The sequence below is a fragment of the Chanodichthys erythropterus genome, chromosome 14 (assembly GCF_024489055.1).
Source record: "Chanodichthys erythropterus isolate Z2021 chromosome 14, ASM2448905v1, whole genome shotgun sequence".
NCBI lineage: Eukaryota > Metazoa > Chordata > Actinopteri > Cypriniformes > Xenocyprididae > Chanodichthys > Chanodichthys erythropterus.
The window spans coordinates 38735896-38757079 of NC_090234.1; the positions used below are offsets into that span (position 1 = coordinate 38735896).

Genomic DNA, 21184 nt, shown 5'->3' on the forward strand with positions numbered 1-21184 from the left:
GCTTAGATCGTTATTATTTATTATTATCCATGTTGAAAACGGCTGTGTGGCTCAATATTTTTGTGGAAACTGTGATACATTTTTTCAGGATTATTTGATGAATAGAACAGCATTCATCCAAAGAACATAAATGTTTTTACTGTCACTTGATCAACTTAATGCATCCTTGCTGAATAAATAAATAAATACATTTCTTTAAAAAAATATTACAAACCCAAACTTTTGATTAGTGGTGTATTTTTATGCACATTAGAATAGCACACTTTTAGCTTAGCAACATGCTAACACCAAACTCTATTGGGATCAACTGTGCGTATGAGTTGCTACCAATGCAGAGTGTTTCAAATCATTCACTTATGACTGAGGTTCCATCTCAGTTAAGATACAAGACAAGGTTTTGGTAGTGATGGATATGGTGTGAGGGTGTAATGACATCAGTCCCACCTTTCTCTCTCTTCCTTCATCCTCTCCAACTCTTCCTCACTCAGAATTTCTGACGTCTGCTTCTGTGCATTCATTTTTGTCTCCGTCTTGCTCTTTTCTTCTTTTTTCTTTCCAAATCTGAGAAAGAGAGAGAGAGAGAGAGAGAGAGAGAGAGGACATAGAAAGACATCACTGCTTGATCTCTGTTTGCAAATGACGTTTATCTAGGAAAACAGCTACTCTCTAGTATGTGTGTGTGTGTGTGTGTGTGTGTGCGCTCTGGGGAGTTTCTAAATCGCTGTAGGGGCCAGAGCGTGTCAGTAGAGATGTTCTGTTAACATGCATCATTTCTGCACCAGTGATTGAGTCCTGCACCCGTCTCCATTTTCTCCACTCATAGAAGGTCATTTCTCATGTGTGCCCGTGTCTCAAACCCACTGCCGCCCAGCCGAGCAGCTTCAGCGCAGTGTATCAATGTCACAGCGAGCAGAGGCCGTGGCCTCCAGCTACACACGCACAAACACACACCGGGACACGTCTAAGCACAAACACGCACTGTCAGAGGAAATCACACCAGTGTCCTTTAGCAACTCGCATCCGGCGCACACATATACACACACTCAAACAAGGATGTGATCGGATGTAAATTATCTTGAATCTCACACGTCTGCACACAATGATCATAATGTGGACATTTTTGAAATGCATTCAGCAACAGCGAGGGAGCATATGATCTTTACAGAGACCTACACAGCACTGCAGGTGGCAATTATACACGCCATGATATCACTTAAACATAGACACAGGCTCTAAGCTACTGAGAAAAAACAAAAAAAAAAACATGATTACAAAAACAGATTCAGTATTCAAATCTGTATTATACATAGAGTAAGAGTTTGTATCACTCTGAAGGGGTTGTTTTATGATAATGACCGAATTGGTTTGAGTAATTATTATTATTACATGGCTCTGTGGAATACTTGATTCTAATTGGTCAATTTACCCTTCGCCAGGAATTTGATTGACAAGCGATCTAACCAATCAGAACGCCGAATCCGCCATTTTGTCCGACAAAGCAGTCAGGAGTAAGAAGATTAAAGGTGCTAAAGAGGATACATTTACATTTTTGCAATATTACTTGAAACTGTCTTTACCAACTGATAAAAGACTGTTTATTAGGTGCACTGAAAGGAATAATATTAATATACATCATCTGTGCACGAGGTAGGGCCTTAAAAACATCAGCCAATCATTTACCGCGATCATCGCGTAAACGATTGGCCCTCTGGCTTGTCAATCACTGCCATGACGATCCTTGTCAGAGACGAGCGCAGCTGCGCGCTCCAGTAACTTTCCACACTCCACAGGCGCCGCATGCAATGTTTTTGTCAGGAGACAGGAGTAACAACTGCAGATTATGAGTTACCTGCGGTGAGTCCGACATAATGAATCCACTAACACGACACAGCGAATGCCGGTGGTAAACACTCGTGTTCGAATACTCGTGCACGAGTTTTGGGAGGCGTTCCTTCGAGCTGTGAAGGAGGGGGGTTGTTCTTATGCATGCGCTCATTTCAAAAACTCACTAACAGTCTTTGGTTTCTCAGTCGACAAAAAGATCCTCTGTAGCACCTTTAACCTCGGTAGATTTAAACTTGAAAAATGGTGTATATTGACATCTTTCCGCTTTTGAAACAACATTCATTCTCATGTTCATTCATGTTTATTTGATGCTATAAATGGACTAGTAGGAAGAGATGATGGGTTTATGAGCCACTTGAGGTGATGTTTAAAAAACTACACAGTTTGAAAGCTGGGACTTTGTTTAATACCATAAGTAACCTGCTATGTCTTGTCTGTCGACGTGTTGTCAGTGTCATCTTTGCTCTGCGATGTATTTTTTACTGCGTGTGGCGTGACAGCGTGTCGGACAAAGCAACAGTAACTAAGGGGGGCGGGTCTTTGCGAAGGGTCAATTGCACCATCCTGCGGTATGTTATTCCCTGATAACAACCGCTGAAAACAGATAACACAGGCTCATCCTGTTTACTGAAGTCAGCAGCGCTATACGCTTGCTAGGAGTGATTTTTCTTCGTCAAAGTTTTGTGTTTGGTGAGCTAATAAAATATTAAAACTCAATTTTGTGTACAGTTATTTAATTATGTCATCCAGTATCATGGACTCGCTCTCTCGTTTCATACAAACACAGCTTCTACCATTTTGCGACTATTGTTTTATATACTGTTGGATTATAAGATAACAAACAGGTATGCTTTTAAAAGTGTCATATAAGATCAATATCTCATAATAGTTTGTGTGGCAAAATGCCGTTTAATAAGTGGTATGACTGTACCGTAATGTCCGTCTAGTTTGAACTTGCCATGCCAGCAACTCTCTCCGTGGAAGCTTTGCGTTTAAAGAGATAAAAAAAATATATATATTTTGACTCAGATCAATATTTCATGTGTACTTATGTGGCAAGTAGCTGTGTAATAAGCGGGATAATGTACATTCAGCCGGTTGTTATCTCAGAACCCCTTCGCGTCAGTGTCCTGATCACCCTGTCGGGGTTTATTCTGAGATAACTGGCTGAATGTACATTATCCCTTACTTAACAAACTATGTAAACAAGCTAAATATTTTATCAGTATGTACATTAATTTATTACATTTCTTGGCAACTGCAAACAGTAGTGAACCATATTACTCGAAGAATTGTTAATTGTGATGGTAACTGAGGTTATGGTAAAACACTAGGTGGGTGTTTTTAGAATTATACTACTATTATAAGTTTTTGATTATGTTGATCATCAACCCTAAGGCTTTAGAAATGTGTGTATCAAATAAGATACAGCAGCTTTAATAGAGTAAAGATATTTCATACAGTATATTGTCAGCAATCTAAAAAAAAGGACATGAATGAATAAATTAAGACAGGAAGGCACCAATGATGAAGGATGAATGAATTAATGAACAAACAAAAAAGTACAAACAAATAAACAAGTGAATGAAACAACAAACAAATATGAAGGAATCACAGAACAAATGAACTGAACAGTTAAATTTAGGAGCAAATGAACAAGCAAATGAATTAAGGAAACACTAAACGAATCAAGAAACCAAATCAAACACAACCAAACCAAACCAAGATCAAACTATCAAACAAATGAATGACAGAACAAACCAATGAAGTACAGAACAAATGAATAAATAATAAATGAACAAACAAACAAATGAAAAAATCAATAAATGAATGAACAAACAAATGAATGAGAAACAAAGGAATTAATTAATGAACCAAAGAAAATAACAATGAACGCATGAAACCAATGAATAAGCAAATAAATTAGGGAAACAATGAGTGAACGAATAAAATAAAGAATAAAGAATTCAGGGAAAAAAGAACAAATGGAAAAATGTGGAAAGCCTATTTCAATTGTCTTGGGTGTGTATATCTACAGAAGCTTTGAGCCATTTAATGCAATGCCCTCAGAAACTAGAGTTTAACACTAACACAGCAGGACTGTGTTCAGATGTTGTGGGAATTTCCAGAGGGCAAAGAGTGAATAAAGCAAAAGGAGTAGCAAAATTCATAGGTGATTCACACTAGCCTGCAGCTCAGTCATCCAGGCCTCATCTAAGTCAATAGATCTGTCCAGAACATTTCCCTCTTTCACTTCGTCTACACCCATTACTCAGCGCTCGAGCAGGGCGGATGATTCACTGCCCGTCAGCGCTCCAATCTTTTCTCTTGTTTTCAAACAAAGTCCAACGAACAAATGCTATGTTGCCAAGTTGCTGATTGACACTGCCAGGAGGAGAAGACTGTTTTCCCAGACAAACCAGGGAAATGTTAAGATATCTGTATGAGGAATGTCAGAACGATCAGCGAGGCAGGGCCAAATGAACTTTCTGTCATCCTAACCAAAAGTTTGGGAATTAAGAACATTTACTGGATATAAATATTTCTTATTGGCCATGAAACTGCACTGTACAAATATTAAGATATTAAGAAATATTTATGAACAGAAATTCACTCTGCTCATGTTTCATGAATGAGGGCCAATGATAATTTAGTTGGCTTTTCATATTGCTTTAATTTGATTCGCTTACATCACCTACATCAGATGAGATGTTTTGAGAGCAAAATATAAACACACACACACACACACACACACACACACACACACACACACACACACACACACACACACACACACACACACACACACACACACACACACACACACACACACACACACACACACACACACACACACACACACACACACACACACACACACACCTCTCAGTGAAGAGTAAGACACAACTCTTAGTGACCCCAGACATGTGAGACAGCAGGAGACACCCTCACACAGACACATTCTTCAGTGTAATCAGTACTGACTAATGCAGCTTAAGTGCAGACTACATTTTCCATTGTCCATTCAAACATACAACAACACGCACTCATCCCTTATACCTCTTCTTAAAGCACTCACTCATTTTCTTACAGACACACACATACACATACTTGAATATGTGGTTTACAGGGACTCACCATAGGGTTAATGGTTTTTACACTGTACAAACTGTATATTATATCCCATTACACTATCCTTACCCGTAAAGCTACACATCACAGAAAACTTTTGGCACTTTTTGATTTTCAACATTCAACAGGACACAGGAAGTTTCCTCATAAACAATATTTACGTTGTAATACCCATTTCATTATACACATGTCCTCAAAAACCATATATACAAGAACACACACAAAAGTATGAAATAAACATAAAATGAAACATACCACGTGAGTTACGTATCACAGTACACTCTTTATGTTTAGCATTGTTAGAAAGTCTTCTAAACTACTCTCCTTCTCAAATGTTGTATTGGAAATATTGATTTTCCTGAACCAATTCAAATAGTCAGATTCATTCTAGTGAACTGATTAAAAAAAGTCAGATTCATTCTATTGAACTGTTTTAAAATGGCAAATTTATTGTAGTGAATCAATTCAACTAGCCAGATTCATTCTAGGGAACCAATTCAAAGTCATATTCATTCCATTAAAATAAAGGTGCCATCGAACGTTTTTTTTACAAGATGTAATATAGGTCTAAGGTGTCCCCTGAATGTGTCTGTGAAGTTTCAGCTCAAAATACCCCATAGATTTTTTTTAATTCATTTTTTTAATTGCCTATTTGTGGGCATCATTAAATATGCACCGATTCATGTTGCGGCCCCTTTAAATGCTCACACACACGCCCATGGAGCTACTGTTAAACCACATTTAACAGTACATTAACAACATGCTAACGAAACATTTAGAAAGATAGTTTACAAAAACTATCACTAAAAATATCATGATATCATGAATCATGTCAGTTATTATTGCTCCATCTGCCATTTTTCGCTATTGTCCTTGTTTGCTTACCTAGTCTGATGATTCAGCTGTGCACATCCAGATGTCCTGCCCTTGTCTAATGCTTGAACATGAGCTGGCATATGCAAATATTGGGGGCGTACATATTAATGATCCTGACTGTTACGTAACAGTCGTTGTTATGTTGAGATTCGCCTGTTCTTCGGAGGTCTTTTAAACAAATGAGATTTATATAAGAAGGAGGAAACAATGGAGTTTGAGACTCACTGTATGTCATTTCCATTTACTGAACTCTTGTTATTTAACTATGCCAAGATAAATTCAATTTTCAATTCTAGGGCACCTTTAAAATGGCAGATTTATTTTAGTGAACCAAATCAAATAGTCAGGTTCCTTCTATTGAACTGATTCAAAAAGGCAGATCGATTCTAGTGAACTGATTCAGTCACATTCATTCGTGAACATTCAAACGATTCACCAACGAGTCCCTGTGAAAACTTGTTCATTATTTATTTAGTGAAATGTTAAGTTTACATTTTTATAGCTTTATACATTTTAACAAAGTACCTGTTCAAGTTTAAAGGGTTAGTTCACCCAAAAATGAAATTCAGTCATTAATTACTCACCCTCATGTCGTTCCACACCCGTAAGAGCTTCAGAACACAAATTAAGATATTTTTGATAAAATCTTTTTTTATGTTTTTTTATGTTTATTTTTTAAAAGAAAGCAACGTAATTACTGTCATTCAAGGTCCAAAAAAAGTACTAAAGACATTGTTGAAACAGTCAACGTGACTGCAGTGGTTCAACCTTAATGTTATGAAATGACGAGAATACTTTTTGTGCACAAAAACAAAACAAAGATAACGACTATTTAACAAATTTGTCTATCCCCTGTCAGACTTGTACGCAGTTGATGCAGTGAACGCAGTTCAGCACTTCCGGGTTCTACTTCAGAAAGCCGGCTCATTATTGGCCGATGCTAATTGAGATGGTTGTTCATTCAAAAACTTTCATCGTCTCAAAAACTCTTGGCTGTTATTAAATTATCATTATTATATAACTGGATACAAATGTACTGTTAGCATGTGGTGTAAGTCCATTTTTAAACAGTAGCTAAACTATAGTTGAACTGTATTAATTGAGACATTTGGAGTTTCAAAACAAAATCTCACTCTGATATCCAGTCCATGCTTTGAAGTTTACAGTTTATATCAGTCAATTTATTCAGTCAAAACAGGAAGAAACCAACTGTATTTAATGCCTGAGGTATGTGAGTGTATTCCAGTAAAGAAGCCTTGTAAATACAGGAGTGCATTATGCTAAATGTGAATGAACAAATGAGAAAGGACAAGCCATCCCACTGTTTCTCTCTCTCTATCACGCACACTTCCTGTATGTCCTCTGGCTGTGTATTTGTGTGTGGATGCAGCACTCTCATAACTTAATTACTGTATTTATCTTATTAGACTGCAGCTATTTAATGTTAGTGCTTTGGCATGCGCTTCCTGCACATCTATTCTGCTGCCTCATTAAGATCAGGCCCTATGAGACCTAAACGCTAAAACTCACACTCACATTAACACGTAACACGCTGCTAATGCATTCTGACACAACATTTATCAATACAATGCATGTGAATAATTCATGGCAATAAAAAAAAAAAAAAAAAAAAAAAAAAAAAATATTTAGAGAAATTACCATGAACATTCCAAAAATTGACAATTGTTGGATGAGGCCATGAAATTATAACACAGATGAACAAAATAAAGGTAAAGATGGTAAAAAAGGTAAAGATTAGGTAAATATGTTTGCATACGGTTATTTATAAAGGCGCATCACAATCCAGCTAGTCATGCTTACCCAGACTGTTGGCTACTAAACCTGGTCCACATCGTAGCCTGTTCTGGCTTTCAAATACTTTTATTCAGAAATGATGCATTAAATTAATTGAAAGTGACAATAAAGAGATTTATAATGTTACAAAATATTTCTATTTCAAATAAATGTTATTTTGAACTTTCTATTCAGCAAAGAATGTTGAAAACAAATGTTTTTAACATATAATCTCCCCCCCTTTTGCACCAAATTAGCATATTAGAATGTTTTCTGATAACATTCAGAAAATGGATTATGTGACACTGAAGACTGGAGTAATGATGCTAAAAATACAGCTTTGGCATCACATGAATAAATTACATTTTTAAATATATTCAAATAGAAAAACAGTTTCTTTAAACGGTTTACTTTTTTATTAAATTACAGCCTTGATGTGCATAAGAGACGTCTTTCAAACAAATAAAAAAAGAATATTGTACTGACCCTACAGTATACTTGTATTAGAATTTATTATAATTCTTGTGCTGCCACAGAGAATTGCAGGAAATACTAATGCCAGTTGCCTCAAACCGAACAAACGAGCAGGGAATTCTGGCAAGCTTATAGTTATTTCTCATAAACACAAAGTTTTCACACAAACTATACTGTACAGTCAACACTTACATTAAAAAGTACTACCGACATCAATTTATTTCCACCATTCTTCCATTCACATTCCCCCTATTTCTACTTTAGAAAGGGGCCATCTTACATAAAGCCAGGCAATCAGAATGGAGCTTGTCATTTGAACAACCTGAAGGTGTGCCATCTTAGGATGACTCCAGATGATTTTCTCCAACTACTGAATAAGTGGATGCATCAGAGACAGACATGTCTTTTTACAGGATCTCTGACTCTAAGCTAAAGGGCACAGTGGCTGCTATCAAATGAGGAGCCCAGCTGAGCTCAAACCAGCACATGGATAAATAAAGGCAATAATTAGGCTGTCATAAGAGACCCTGCCACTATCTTCAGCTGTTCAGAGATGCTTCAAACACAGCCTGTCAGTTAACCAGGCACAGTACTTAGAGGGGGAGTGGTCACAGCACAAGAGAAAGACAGATGTGGCAGGCCAAATTACTACTAACGGTTATGAAGTCACAGTGAAAAAAAAAGCAAATTTCTTTTTTTTCTCCCCTCCAGATCTAAAATAATCTTCAAATTTGAATGCATGCAGTTTTTAGAAGTCCCCATTACATAAATGAAGGAAAAAGATGTTGTCATATTTGAAACCATTCAAATACAAACAAATCAATTGCAAAGAACTGCTCCATCCATTATCGCTAAAAAGCACCATTATGAAATATGCACCTGTTGTGCATTTATATAAAGCAAAATATGATGTAAATACTAGGGCTGTCAAAATAACGCGTTAATTTCGATTAATTAATCTGAGAAAAAATAACGTGTTAAAAAAATAACGCAGATTAATCCATTCCGTATTGACCTTTGAACCTGGAGCCGTTCTAGCCACCTGTAAAATTAAGTTTCGACTGTAAAATGAAGGAGGGAGACGAATGCTGCACTGAGCAGAGCAGAGCTCCTCCCTCTCTCTGTCTTCAAAGTAAGCACCGTCTTTGCACTCTCTCTACCTCACACATAATAATCTAAATCAACTGACACAATGCTAAAAGTTCGTAAGACCGAATCCATGTTTCACGAGGCGCATTCGGAGAATGTTTTTTCCTGAATAACCAGGTGTGAACAGAGCTCAAAAGAACGTCACCTCATCTTCTCTGACAGGCGCCCTGCGCGTGCAGCTGACATAAACCACACTTTCAGTAAACAAAAAGAAAATCCTATCCAGTGGTGAAGTGTTTTCTGTGTTGACAAATCTTTTGCGATGTTCTAATAACAGTCACGATTCGCACGCAACGCGTCAACGTCCGCTAATGTCCAATTCGTGACCTAATGACTCATTTGAACAGATTCATTTTAATGAATCATGACAACAACTGATCTGTCCACACGGTCTATAATGAATCATTTACTCGAACTATTCTGAAATGAGAACATAAGTGTGCTTACCCCATTTAGCAAGAGTGGTTATTAAAATTAGCCTTAATAATCCACAATATTTTCAGGTTATTTAAATGACAATGTGTAGTAAATTAGGCCTACCTATAAAATCAGATAGTTTAGACTGGAGTGAGGTGAAACCAGAACAAAGCAAGTTGTTGTTAGCTAGGTGCATTCAATTGTATATGGTAGAAAATTATATTATTAGTTAATATAACTTCTAAATGCTACTTTTTAATACTTTTCAGGTTTAGCAAAAAAGCATCTTCTCTTACAAAGCTATAAAATCACTTTTTTTTTTTTTTTGCAAATAGGGCAAGAAAGAATTACAGTGAGAGTGACGGGTACTTTATTGTCAGTATCGGGCTCGCAGATCACGTGGGTAGGGTACTTTTACTGTTTGTGTGGATGACCATGTCTGTCACCACCGAAGACCATTTTTGACCCAGGAAAACCCTGCATTGATTCATTTGAATTGAAATATTTAATACTTTCCCAGCAAAAATTATGTATGTGATTAATTTAGATTAATTAATCACAGAGTATGTAATTAATTCGATTACAATTTTTAATCGATTGACAGCCCTAGTAAATACACTACCAACAGTGAGATTTTTTTGAAAAAAGTCTCTTATGCTCATAAAGGCTGGATTTATTTGATCAAAAATACTGTAAAAATTTTTCTATTGTGAAATATTATTATAATTTAAAGTAACTGTTTTCTATTTTAATATATTTGAAAACATAATTTATTCCTGTGATGGCAAAGCTGAATTTTCAGCATCATTACACCAGCCTTCAGTGTCACATGATCCTTCAGAAATCATTCTAAAATGCTGATTTGCTGCTAAAAAAAAAAACAAAAACAAACAACAACAACAACAAAAATCCTATTATAATCAATGTTTAAAACAGTTGTGCTGCTTAATATTTTTTATGGAACCCGTGATACATTTTTTCCCAGGATTCTTTGATGAATAGAAAGTTCAAAAGTACAGTATTTTTTTTTAAATGGAAATATTTTGTAACTTCAGAAACGTCTTTACTGTCACATTCCATCAATTTAATGCGTCCTTGAACATAATGAGCGCAAATACAAAGATGAAAACCAAACATTACAGAACATGAATAAAAGAATCCAAAAAAAAAAAAAAATCAAAGGAAATTATTTTAATCTTATAACAAGAAAATGAAAGAAATAAAATCAATTTTAAAGACCTAGTGCATTCTGGTAATATCAAGGTAGTGGATATTTCCCTGGAAATGGCAGACAGAGATGTTTTTATTAAAGCGTGGCACTAAATATTGTCCTAACAATCTACGACAATTGGAGCATCGTTAAAGTGATTTAGTAGACTGATAGTTTATCAAAATTGAGTGTAAAATTGCCTAACAGAGAAGTCAAGAGCTGCTGATTGTTCCACAGTGTTAAATTCATCACGCGGCAGTAAACTCTACAGGGGGCGAAGGCCTGCGGAGAAGCCAAACTGTGCTGATCATTACCAAGAAATACATCACCGCTCTCTCTCTCCCTGTGCCAAACATTCATTTCCTCCATGTCTAATTAAACTACCTGCTCGTAGAGTAAAAATATAGCATCTTTTCTCTCACGTTTGCCCGCTAATTCACTCCCCTTCTGATTTTCTGCTTTGCTAGGAATCTCTCTCCCTCTCAAAGCGCTGTAGGCAAATCTGTATCCTCTCTGGATAACGTTTCCCTGAGGGCTGCGGGAAAAGAAAAGACTGGGATTTAATCTTTCCTTCTGAAGAAATGGGATGAGTGAAAAAGGTGCTTTAACAGTTTCTCACTCTGACTGTCTTTAACACACATTTATGCACAGCCACACACACATTTACTGACACCACAAATATACAGCAAGGTTTATTTAAAGATAACCCAGATGAATGGAATGCGCTTTAAATGAAGCGTAAAGAGGAAGGGGTTAAGATCCAAACATCTGCAGTACACAAAACTGAAAATCGTACACATCCAAACAGCACACACATGCAGATAAACACAATGACCTCAAACACACACTCGCAATGCTTCAATGTGCTGATAAAAGGGGACCCACAGGGCCTGTCTGTGTGTGATCTGAATATGATGGTATGTGGGGTGAGAGGCAGTTCACATCAATCCAAAAAGGAAAGACAAAGACAGCAAGAGAAACATGAAAAAGCTCAAAATGCTGCAGGGTAAAACTCTAAAGGCCACTTTCCCAGACACTGATTAAACCCAGTACTACAGTGAAAGGATAATCACTGTTGGAAATGTTTCAACGTGATCCATGTCCAAGAAAGCACTGCTAAAGGGTTACAACATAAGTATATACACTGGAAAAAATAAATAAAAAAATGGTGTAGAAGCAATTTGCACTCAGAAATTGCTAGTAAATTTCAGTAACACATTAAATTAAACATAAAAGTTTCAAGTAACAAAGACTAAAACAATACTTTCTTGTAAAACGTATAACAAAATTTTTTTTACAGTGTAGGAATAGTTCACCCAAATATCACCCCAAAGTCATTATCTACTCACCTTTATGTCGTTGCAAACCCATATGATTTTCTTTATACAGTACAACACATGTTTATGCAGTTCTACAGAAATCAGGGGCAAAAAAAAAAAATAAAAAATAAATAAATAATTTTTTAAGGCGACCGTTATTTAGAACGTATCACTTTATGGTTTCCATGGTGACGCGTCATTGCTTGTTACGTGACACACCGCAGCACTGTATGAATGATGATCTGCTGTCATGTAATTTTTCCTTTTTTATTCAAAATTTTCACAAACTTGTTGCTATAGCATGAAATATCTAATATTCCGATTGCCAAATATGTGCAAGTGGATGTGTTTTGCTGTTTAAACACCTTTATAACGATCCTGTTAGTTGAGCCACATGCGCGATGGGCGCTGCCATGTTAGTTTGCACCGCACAGAGAATCGGATCTGTTGGATTTACAACCCGTGAATTTATCCACTTCTCCCGAAATACATGAAAGTAAGTGTGCCGGTGAAGTGGGGAAGGATAGAGTAAGCTTTTAAGTTACTTTCACAATCTGTATCTGATATGAATAAAACGTGTTGTCAAGTTATAATGGAAAGGGTTATTTCCGCTTCTATAGACATCATTGTGTATTTTACAATCTCTAAATATATTGTTTTGTTAGTACTCGTGTGTATTTAAATGTCTGAAACCTGAAATGAACATTATTTGGTTGAAAACACTGCATATATGTGATATATATGGTTTAGCGCCAGTTAAAGCGTGCACGCACATTTGAATTTGGCAGTTGATCACGTAATGCACTGAACGTTCTAATCAAATTGGTGTGATTGTATGCTCCTGGGGCCAGACAACACTGATCACACCAGTGTGATCGTACGCGTCAAAGGGTTAACCTCTTAAATCTCATCCACATGTTCAAAAACGATGCATCAACACTAAAATTATTTTTGCTGCTTGTTCAAATGACTTAATTAAAGTTAGCTAAAGCCACACAATTCCTACACATTTTGTCCTAACTTAATTTCATTGTGTTCAATCCACTTAAATATATCTAATATTGAATTTTACTTAATCCGTTTGAGTTGAGATCACATAAATTAATTTTGTTCCATTAACTGAAACTGGGCGGTGCTATTTTATGTGTTTTGCAGTAAGATGAAAATGGGGGATGACTGATAATGTTTATTAGTGTTCAGTTTTCACTTATATTGGAATTAATAGAATGTTTTAAATTTCACTGGGTTACCATTGTAGAGAAGAATGGAGCTTTTGCTTAACCCGAGTTCAGACTGCACGATTTTAGCCCCGATTTTGGCTCTCAGGTTTTGAGAAATCGCCGACAAATTCCCGAAATCACAGGCAAATCGGTGCTCGTTCACGCGAGTGTGAATGAGCAAAGACGCGATCTGAGAGAATCGCCGACGAGTCGCCGACACCCGTGAGATATTTGGCATGCTAAATATCTGGACCTGTCGGCGATTCAAAATCCTGCAGTGTGAAAAGTGTCCTGACTGAAAACTACATCAGCAATGACCGACAGCCAATGAGAGAGCAAGATACAGAGCAGAGAGTTCGGGGAGGAGTTATAGACCACAACATCAGCAAGCATGGCTTCGTTTCAGATAAACATTACAATTATATCAAACAGAAACAAAGCACAAACATTTGACCATCCGCAACAGCAGCACATTGAAAAGTTATTTATTTACCTCCAACTCTCGATGCAGAACACACAATCCACAGTCTCCCAAACCATTTCCTCCTCCATATTCTTCTTTTCTTTTTCTTGTTTTTGCTGCAAATCAGCGCACAGGCATTTCGTATTGCAAGCTTCGTGCGGGCTACCGTTTTTAATAATAATAACTCCGGTCTTGCATGCGTGATATCGCGTTGTTTCCTTGTCACATCTCGCGTGTTTGGTTGTGAAACGTAGTTTGCGTGCCAGACAGAGTTGTCTGCGATTCTTCCTATTGTAAAGTCATGCAGTGTGAAACCTTCTGTCGCCGATCCATCGTGCAGTTTGAACGCAGCAGCGACTGAATGCTGGCTAAGATAGTCATGCAGTGTGAAAAGAACAGTGACCCGACTACTTTGAATATCGTGCAGTCTGAACTCGGCATTAGGCTGTGGACTAATGCTTCAGATTCAATTTCTGCTTTGTACTGAAAGTTAACATTTAACATAGTGTGCGCACTATTGTTAAATAATAGGCTGTTGACTTTCTGGTACAGTCTAATGATTCAGTCATAACACATATATGAAGTTGAATTGAATGAAATAACATATTGGATGGATGGATGTTTTGGATGAATGAATCATGAATCAATGAACCTTACAAAATTTACTTAATTGGGTCATTTAAAAAATACATAATTTCATCATGTTGAAGTTACATTAACAAATTATATTTGTGTAACTTAATTGATTCAGTTGATTTAATTGGTTTAATTGGGACCGATATACACTGTTAAATTCAATACACTTTTTTTTTTTTCAGTGAAGACACAAGGCCATTTGATTCCTTGTGCTTATTTTATTACTGACAGTTTACTTATCTTTAATAATGTTTTAAATTTATATTAGTTAGGCTAGTAGTTTTTTGCTGTAGTATCGAAATTGGAATAGTGATACTTCATTGGTATCCTGGGCCAGTAGAAAATTCGTTGAGCCCTGCTGGAGCAGCTCTAAGTATGCGCTGTGTTATTAAATGAAAGATAAGATACGACAGAGCAATAGAATGAGCAGTGAAAGTAACGGAAGCTCCTACAATATATTTCAACAGGCATAATTATGCGCAACAATAACTGAGGGGAATATTTATTTGCTAAATGAATTAAGCCAACTAATATGAGTTCTTTTGAAAATTACAAATGCAATGAAAATACAGGTATTGACGAGTACCGAAAATGAACATATTGGTATCGGTAACAACATAACAACAACACTGTGTCAGCCTTGGCATCCGTAAATAAGAACGCCACACCTTTTAAAGGGACGCTTAACCCAAAAATGAAAATTAATTAAATAGGTGCTGTCAACTGTATGGTAACCAACATTCTTTAAAATATCTTATTTTGTGTTCAACAGAAGACAGAAACTCATACAGGTTTGGAACAACATAAGGGTGAGTAAATGATGACAGAATTTTCATTTTTGGGTGAACTATCCCTTTATGGTGCTTTTCTGACTTTTTTGGAGAATGCTTTTATTGTAATCAAATTTTAACAAAGTCAACAGGTTTGGAACGACCAGGCAAATAATGGCAATGTTCATTTTTTTGGCTGAACTGTTTCTTTAAGCATTGATTGTTTTGAATTCTTGTGAGTGATGGTGAACAGGAGCACCTGCAGACCAGAGCAAAGCCGTCTCCACTTTAATTATCTCTCCCTACTGCCTTTCCATATTCATTATGCGCTATTCCACCGAGACACACACAAACCTACACACTCACACTTTCAGGAACACTTGCACACACACACAGGAAACAAACACACACACATAAGCAAAAAGGAAACTATGAAACTGATGAGAGAGCAGGCTTTTTTTTTTTAAAAAAGGGACAAAGACATTTTGACAAATTTCTTTCTTTCCTTCTTTTGTTTTCCTGCCCATTTTTTTGGCAGTTGAGTCAAATTACAGCAAGATTCAGAATCCAAATAAGATAAGCTCTGGCTGAAGTGATGTCACCACTTTGACCTTTCCGACTGTCTGCTGTTCCCAACAGGGCACCGCTGAAATAATGAGACTTCGTTACCATAGCAGCTTAATAGGTGCCAGTTGTAGATACTGAATGAGCCAATCAGGATAGAGCAATGCTAAGTACCTTCTAGCTGGCCTGAAAAATATCCACTTTAGCCAACGAACATTCCTGACACGTCAAGCTGTTAATGCCGAAAAGTGCAAATGGGTGTTAGGCTATTAAGAACCTGGCCTTTAACAAAAGGCGGCTTGAAAAAAAAAAAAAAGAAAAAAGAAAAAGGCAAAAAACACTTCATACATATCAATACAATAAGATAAATGATAAGGAGCCGTTGAATGAGGCCGAGCATTCTGATTGGCAGCGAAGCATGTTCCTGAAGAAGACTGGGTTGTTCAAACGGCCAATTAGCAGCTGATTCTGATGAATTCATTAGCATGTTCTCAGGTAATTAGAGGAAGCGGCTGAGTGAATACTAAATATTCAACAGGAGAACAGACACAGTGCCACACAGCTCGCCGTGTTCCTCTGTAGACTCTCATTAGCATAAACACACACACACACTCAAGCTCCCATCTGCACTATTGAGAGACTGTTTCATACACAGATATAAAAATTCACACCTCCAAAATAGCCTTTCCATTACAGGAAGAAACTAAGAGATAAGTAAACAAAAAGTCTTATATTAACACGCATAACATATTCTCAGTGAGAAATACATTCCTTATTGGTGGATAACGTCTTTAAAGACCCCATGAACCATGAAAGCAGTTGTCTACATTATTTTCTATACAACTAATGCAGTGAAACCTCACTCAACAGCATGATTCATGAACCAAAACAATTTCCAAGACAATTTCCAGTGGAGAATTCTATTCCATATAATACAAGAGTAGAGTTGTCAAAAGTACCGACTTCGGTACCAAGTCATTACTGAAATGTAAAAATTGTGACACTTTGAGCGCTGTTGAGTGGATTCGTAAACACCTCTGATTGGTCATCGCATTGACGCGCTCATCGGACATGTCTGTAATTGGCTTCAATCATCAACACTTCAAAAACATGTTGTAAATAGTCATCAACATGTCTGTTATTGGCTTCAATGATCAACGCTTCAAAAACATGTTGTAAATAGTCATCATTGATACTCTTCACTGAGCGCTTACACAGATACACACGGGAGTGTTTGAAAGCAGGCGTCTATCGCGGACCAGTCCACTGATAGATGCCTGCTTTCAACCGCTTCCGCTTTCACAAAATGCTTTCAAATTCAAACACTTCTGTGAGCTTTCAAACGCTCCTGTGCGTTGATCATTGTAGCCAATCACAGACATATCTAGTGAGCGTGTGAACAATGACCAATCAGAGGTGTTTATGAATCCGCTCAACAGCGCTCAAAGCCTCACATTTTTAAAATTTCATCTACACATGAGATATAATGTTAATGATACGGGTGGGAAAAGATTAAAACATAGTGTGTATTCTTCTCAAAATATGATTGGTTTATATGTTTCGGTGTTAAAATAACAGGGAAAACTAGGTGATGAATATAAAATTGATAATGGTGTATTTTGCATAGGTCCTATTTTAGAGCCAGAGTTGACTGGCAAGTACTATAATGTTTAATAAAAATCTCAACAGTCTGTCAAGCCCTAGAGTTAGATTTTAGAAGAAGCCAAGAAAGTCTGACAGTCAGTGTAGGAGAGAATATATATATATATATATATATATATATATATATATATATATAGATCTAAGTAACTTCTCTCTTTCAGTGCCCAACATAAAAATGGCCCAAGAAAAAGCCTGCTGGTGTCCATGCTCTCTGGGCCAGCAGGATAACAGTGTTTAAAAGTAAGGGGAGCAGGGTAGGTTCTGGGTTAATGGCACCCCTGGTACAGGGTACGAGTGTGCGGATGGTGGGGGTTGAAAGGGCAGAGGGAGGAGAGGTGGGATCCAAGAATGCCAGCCCATCTGTTCAGCCAACACACAGGCGGAGAAGCAAGGAAAACAGCGTGAAATTTTTGCTATCACTACTTGCCACCATGCCAGAGAGCAGAGACACTGTGAGACATGAGATGACATGGAGTGATGGAAAAACAAATGCAGCATGAAAGAGTGAAGGAAGTGGATAAATAGAGAATAAAGAAGTACAGAATGAAAATAAGTTTGAGCAGTGACACAGTGGTCAGGTTTTTAGATAAAAATCGCATACTGAAGCTAAAAATGGATGTCACTCATTTGAGTAAATCCAGTTTTGGTGCACCAATCCTGGGCATTAAAGGGATAGTCCACCCAAAAATTATTTACTCATTTTCATGTTGTTCCAAACCTGTATGACATTCTTTCTTCTGTGGAACATAAAATATTTTGAAGAAAGTTTTGATTTCCATTGACTTCCATTCTATGGACAATGGAAGTCAATGGGAACCAATGGGAAACTGGCTATGAACATTCTTCAAAACACCTTCTTTTGTGTTCAGCAGACAGGTTTGCATACAAGTTTGACATGATGGTGAGTAAATGATGCATTAACATGTCTTGAGTTGCTAAAATTACTTTATTAAAACATAGAAAATTGGCTCAAATATTGCATTTTGTTGTCTTGTATATATTCACAATTTGCCAAAACGCTCTGGTTAGTAATATGTCCATCACTATAAATTCAAGAGTGACAACTGTATTTAAATATGAGAGGGGATTCCTATTATTTAAACGTGGTTGCCAATCCCAAAACTTTTTTTTTCTACATGGCTGAGCCCTGGTCCACATGTGGGTAATATCAGTTTGAATCTGAACAGCAACATTAATTCAACATCCTTACTTTCCCAATGATTTCCTCTTCACTATATCAGTCCAATAAAAGGCAAAAGTCTAAAACACAAACATAAAAAAAGACTTAAATGATGATAAAGAACAAGAAAGGGAAAAAAAAATGAAAGAGATCAGATAATGAGTGCATAAAAGAGAAAGATGTGATGAGGATTAGATGAGGGACAGGTGGACACTACTCACTCTATAGGAAGTTCCACACATGTGCTCGTCAATAGAAAAGAAAAAGAAGGAGAAAATCACTTGTCCTCACATCCTTACAAACATAGCCGCGGGGTATCTGTGCATTTGGCACTGGGGCCCCAGAGGGGAGGTTACAGATGCCGACGGCCACTTTTGAGACCATGCACAAAAGGCCTCATTCTGCTCTCTTCATACTCCTCTAATAATCTCCATTAATGGCTTTATAATTAAAATCACAATCAATTACTCTATATGAGAAGTCTTCATTAAAGCCAGTGCTCTAACAATGCTCTAACAATCAGTTCAACTTTACAGAAAAAAAGTATGAATTAGGATGTCTGTTAAGGTTTTATTACGCATTTGAAATGTCTGTGGCAAAGGCAGTATGGCAGATTCTGTAATTTCCAGTAATTTTACACTTCAATGGCAGATTCCATGCCTGTTTTTGACAGCGAACACAATAATGTGGGCCACTTGTGTTCACACAGCCAGAAAGACCCCCAGGTCAGTGAGCAGGGGGAAAAAAAAACAACAACAAAGAGACTGGAGAGTCTGGGACTTGACCTGGATTACACACACTCACACGCAGCATGCCACCATTCATTAATTCCTGTAGTTTTTTTGATTGTTTGTACAGCATGGTGTCTTAATCAGTCATCATTCCAGTCATCTGAATATTAACACGGCAATCAGACCAAAGGGCTTTTTGGCAGCAACAATACACAAACCACATACCGCTTATTCAAAGTGTGTCTCTCTGATGCACTGAACACTTGTTTGCTTTTTTAAATGTCTTTTAATGTCACCCTATCTTTTATTGTAATTGATCATATTTTTTTTTCAAATCCAAATTTTGAGGTTTAATTTTCAAGCTCACATTCAAATCTGCCTTCATTCAATCACAAAACGACAGAACCAACTCCCACGTTTTTTCTCGGATGTATGTCACAATATGTTGTGACTTCCATTACATTGTGACTTTCATTTACGGGATTTTTTGTAGCTAAAGGAGAGATGGCAAAAAACAATGGGAAAGCAGGGAAGGCAATGGGATGTAGACACAACAAAAGCCAGATTCGAACCAAAATTTCCCATTCGAGCACCACAGTTCGATCGGCCTAAAAAAACACAAGCAGAGCGAATTTAAGTGTAAATCATTTGAAAACACTTTTTTTTTTAGACAAATCATCCATTTAACTTAATGCTAGAATTTACGTAAGAATTATTTTATAAGGTCCAATGTGTCTGGAGCACCTCTAAGCCACAGCTCTGACTATAACATCTATTTTTAAGAGCATACTTCTACTCAGCATTCTTTCCGTTGGTCTGGCACAAAGGTATGGGCTGCTTTATTGTCCCATATCCTTCCAGGGGATGAAACAGAATTATTAATGCTAATTTCCTGTGTTGATCTGAGACGGGACAAGTAAGAGCACCCTCATCTGGCCAGATCAAAGGCAGGGGCCGTCATTCTTAAATCACGCAGACATGGTGCAGAGGACCCTCAAAGCCAGATCTGATCCACAGCTTTCTAAACTCTCCACTACAACAGGAGGAAGTGTTAGCGATCATTCTTCCCGAAGATTGATCACAGGGAACACCTCTCCTGACGTGATTAGAAACACATGGAAGTTGAAGGTCTATATGCTGACCACCTTTCTCATTCCCTTTCTTTCACTCTATCCTCCCAGTCATTTTTTTTTTCTTTGCAAAAGAAGTGCTTAACCTTTTTTTGCGATAGAGATCTAGGGTGAGATTTGCTTTGAGCATCTGGGGTGAGTAATGGTGGAGGAAGCCAATCAATACCTCTTTGCCTGATGATGGCCATTCAGGGTGTAATTACGTTGGGAGCCTTTTCCTCCAGTGGAACATAACTGCCCCTTTCATCTATTCACCTTTTAGTAGACTCGACCATTTTTGGCTTTGTCTAACCTCTAATGGCTCTCGGACCTGTTTTGTCTTCTGACAGGTGCTTGAACGCTATAGATGATGGAGGAATTAAACTAAGGACATGCATATATGACCCTCTAACTCTAACAAGAGCTTACAGACAACCTGAGGTCTGAGGATACCGACGGGTTGAATTACAGCAGCCGTGGGAGACAAGACCCGTTGGCCAAACCCCAAAGGCCGGTTTGTTTCCCTGAGGTGTGAATGTGGTCATGTGGTGACATCCCTGATACATCTGCACCAGCTGTCTTCACCATGACTGCCTGTCCTTTTGACGCCAAACCTCCCACCGCAATAGCACC

General features: G+C 37.4%; 1 protein-coding gene across 3 annotated transcripts in view; it reads right to left on the reverse strand.

Moving 5' to 3' along the window:
- pard3bb (par-3 family cell polarity regulator beta b) overlaps positions 1-21184 on the reverse strand; it is a 433139-nt gene that overhangs the window by 100599 nt on the left and 311356 nt on the right. For all 3 annotated transcript variants that reach the window (XM_067410020.1, XM_067410021.1, XM_067410022.1), the window contains one exon: positions 445-561. In XM_067410020.1, coding sequence (XP_067266121.1) covers positions 445-561 — 117 coding nt within the window. The remainder of the gene's footprint in view (positions 1-444; positions 562-21184) is intronic.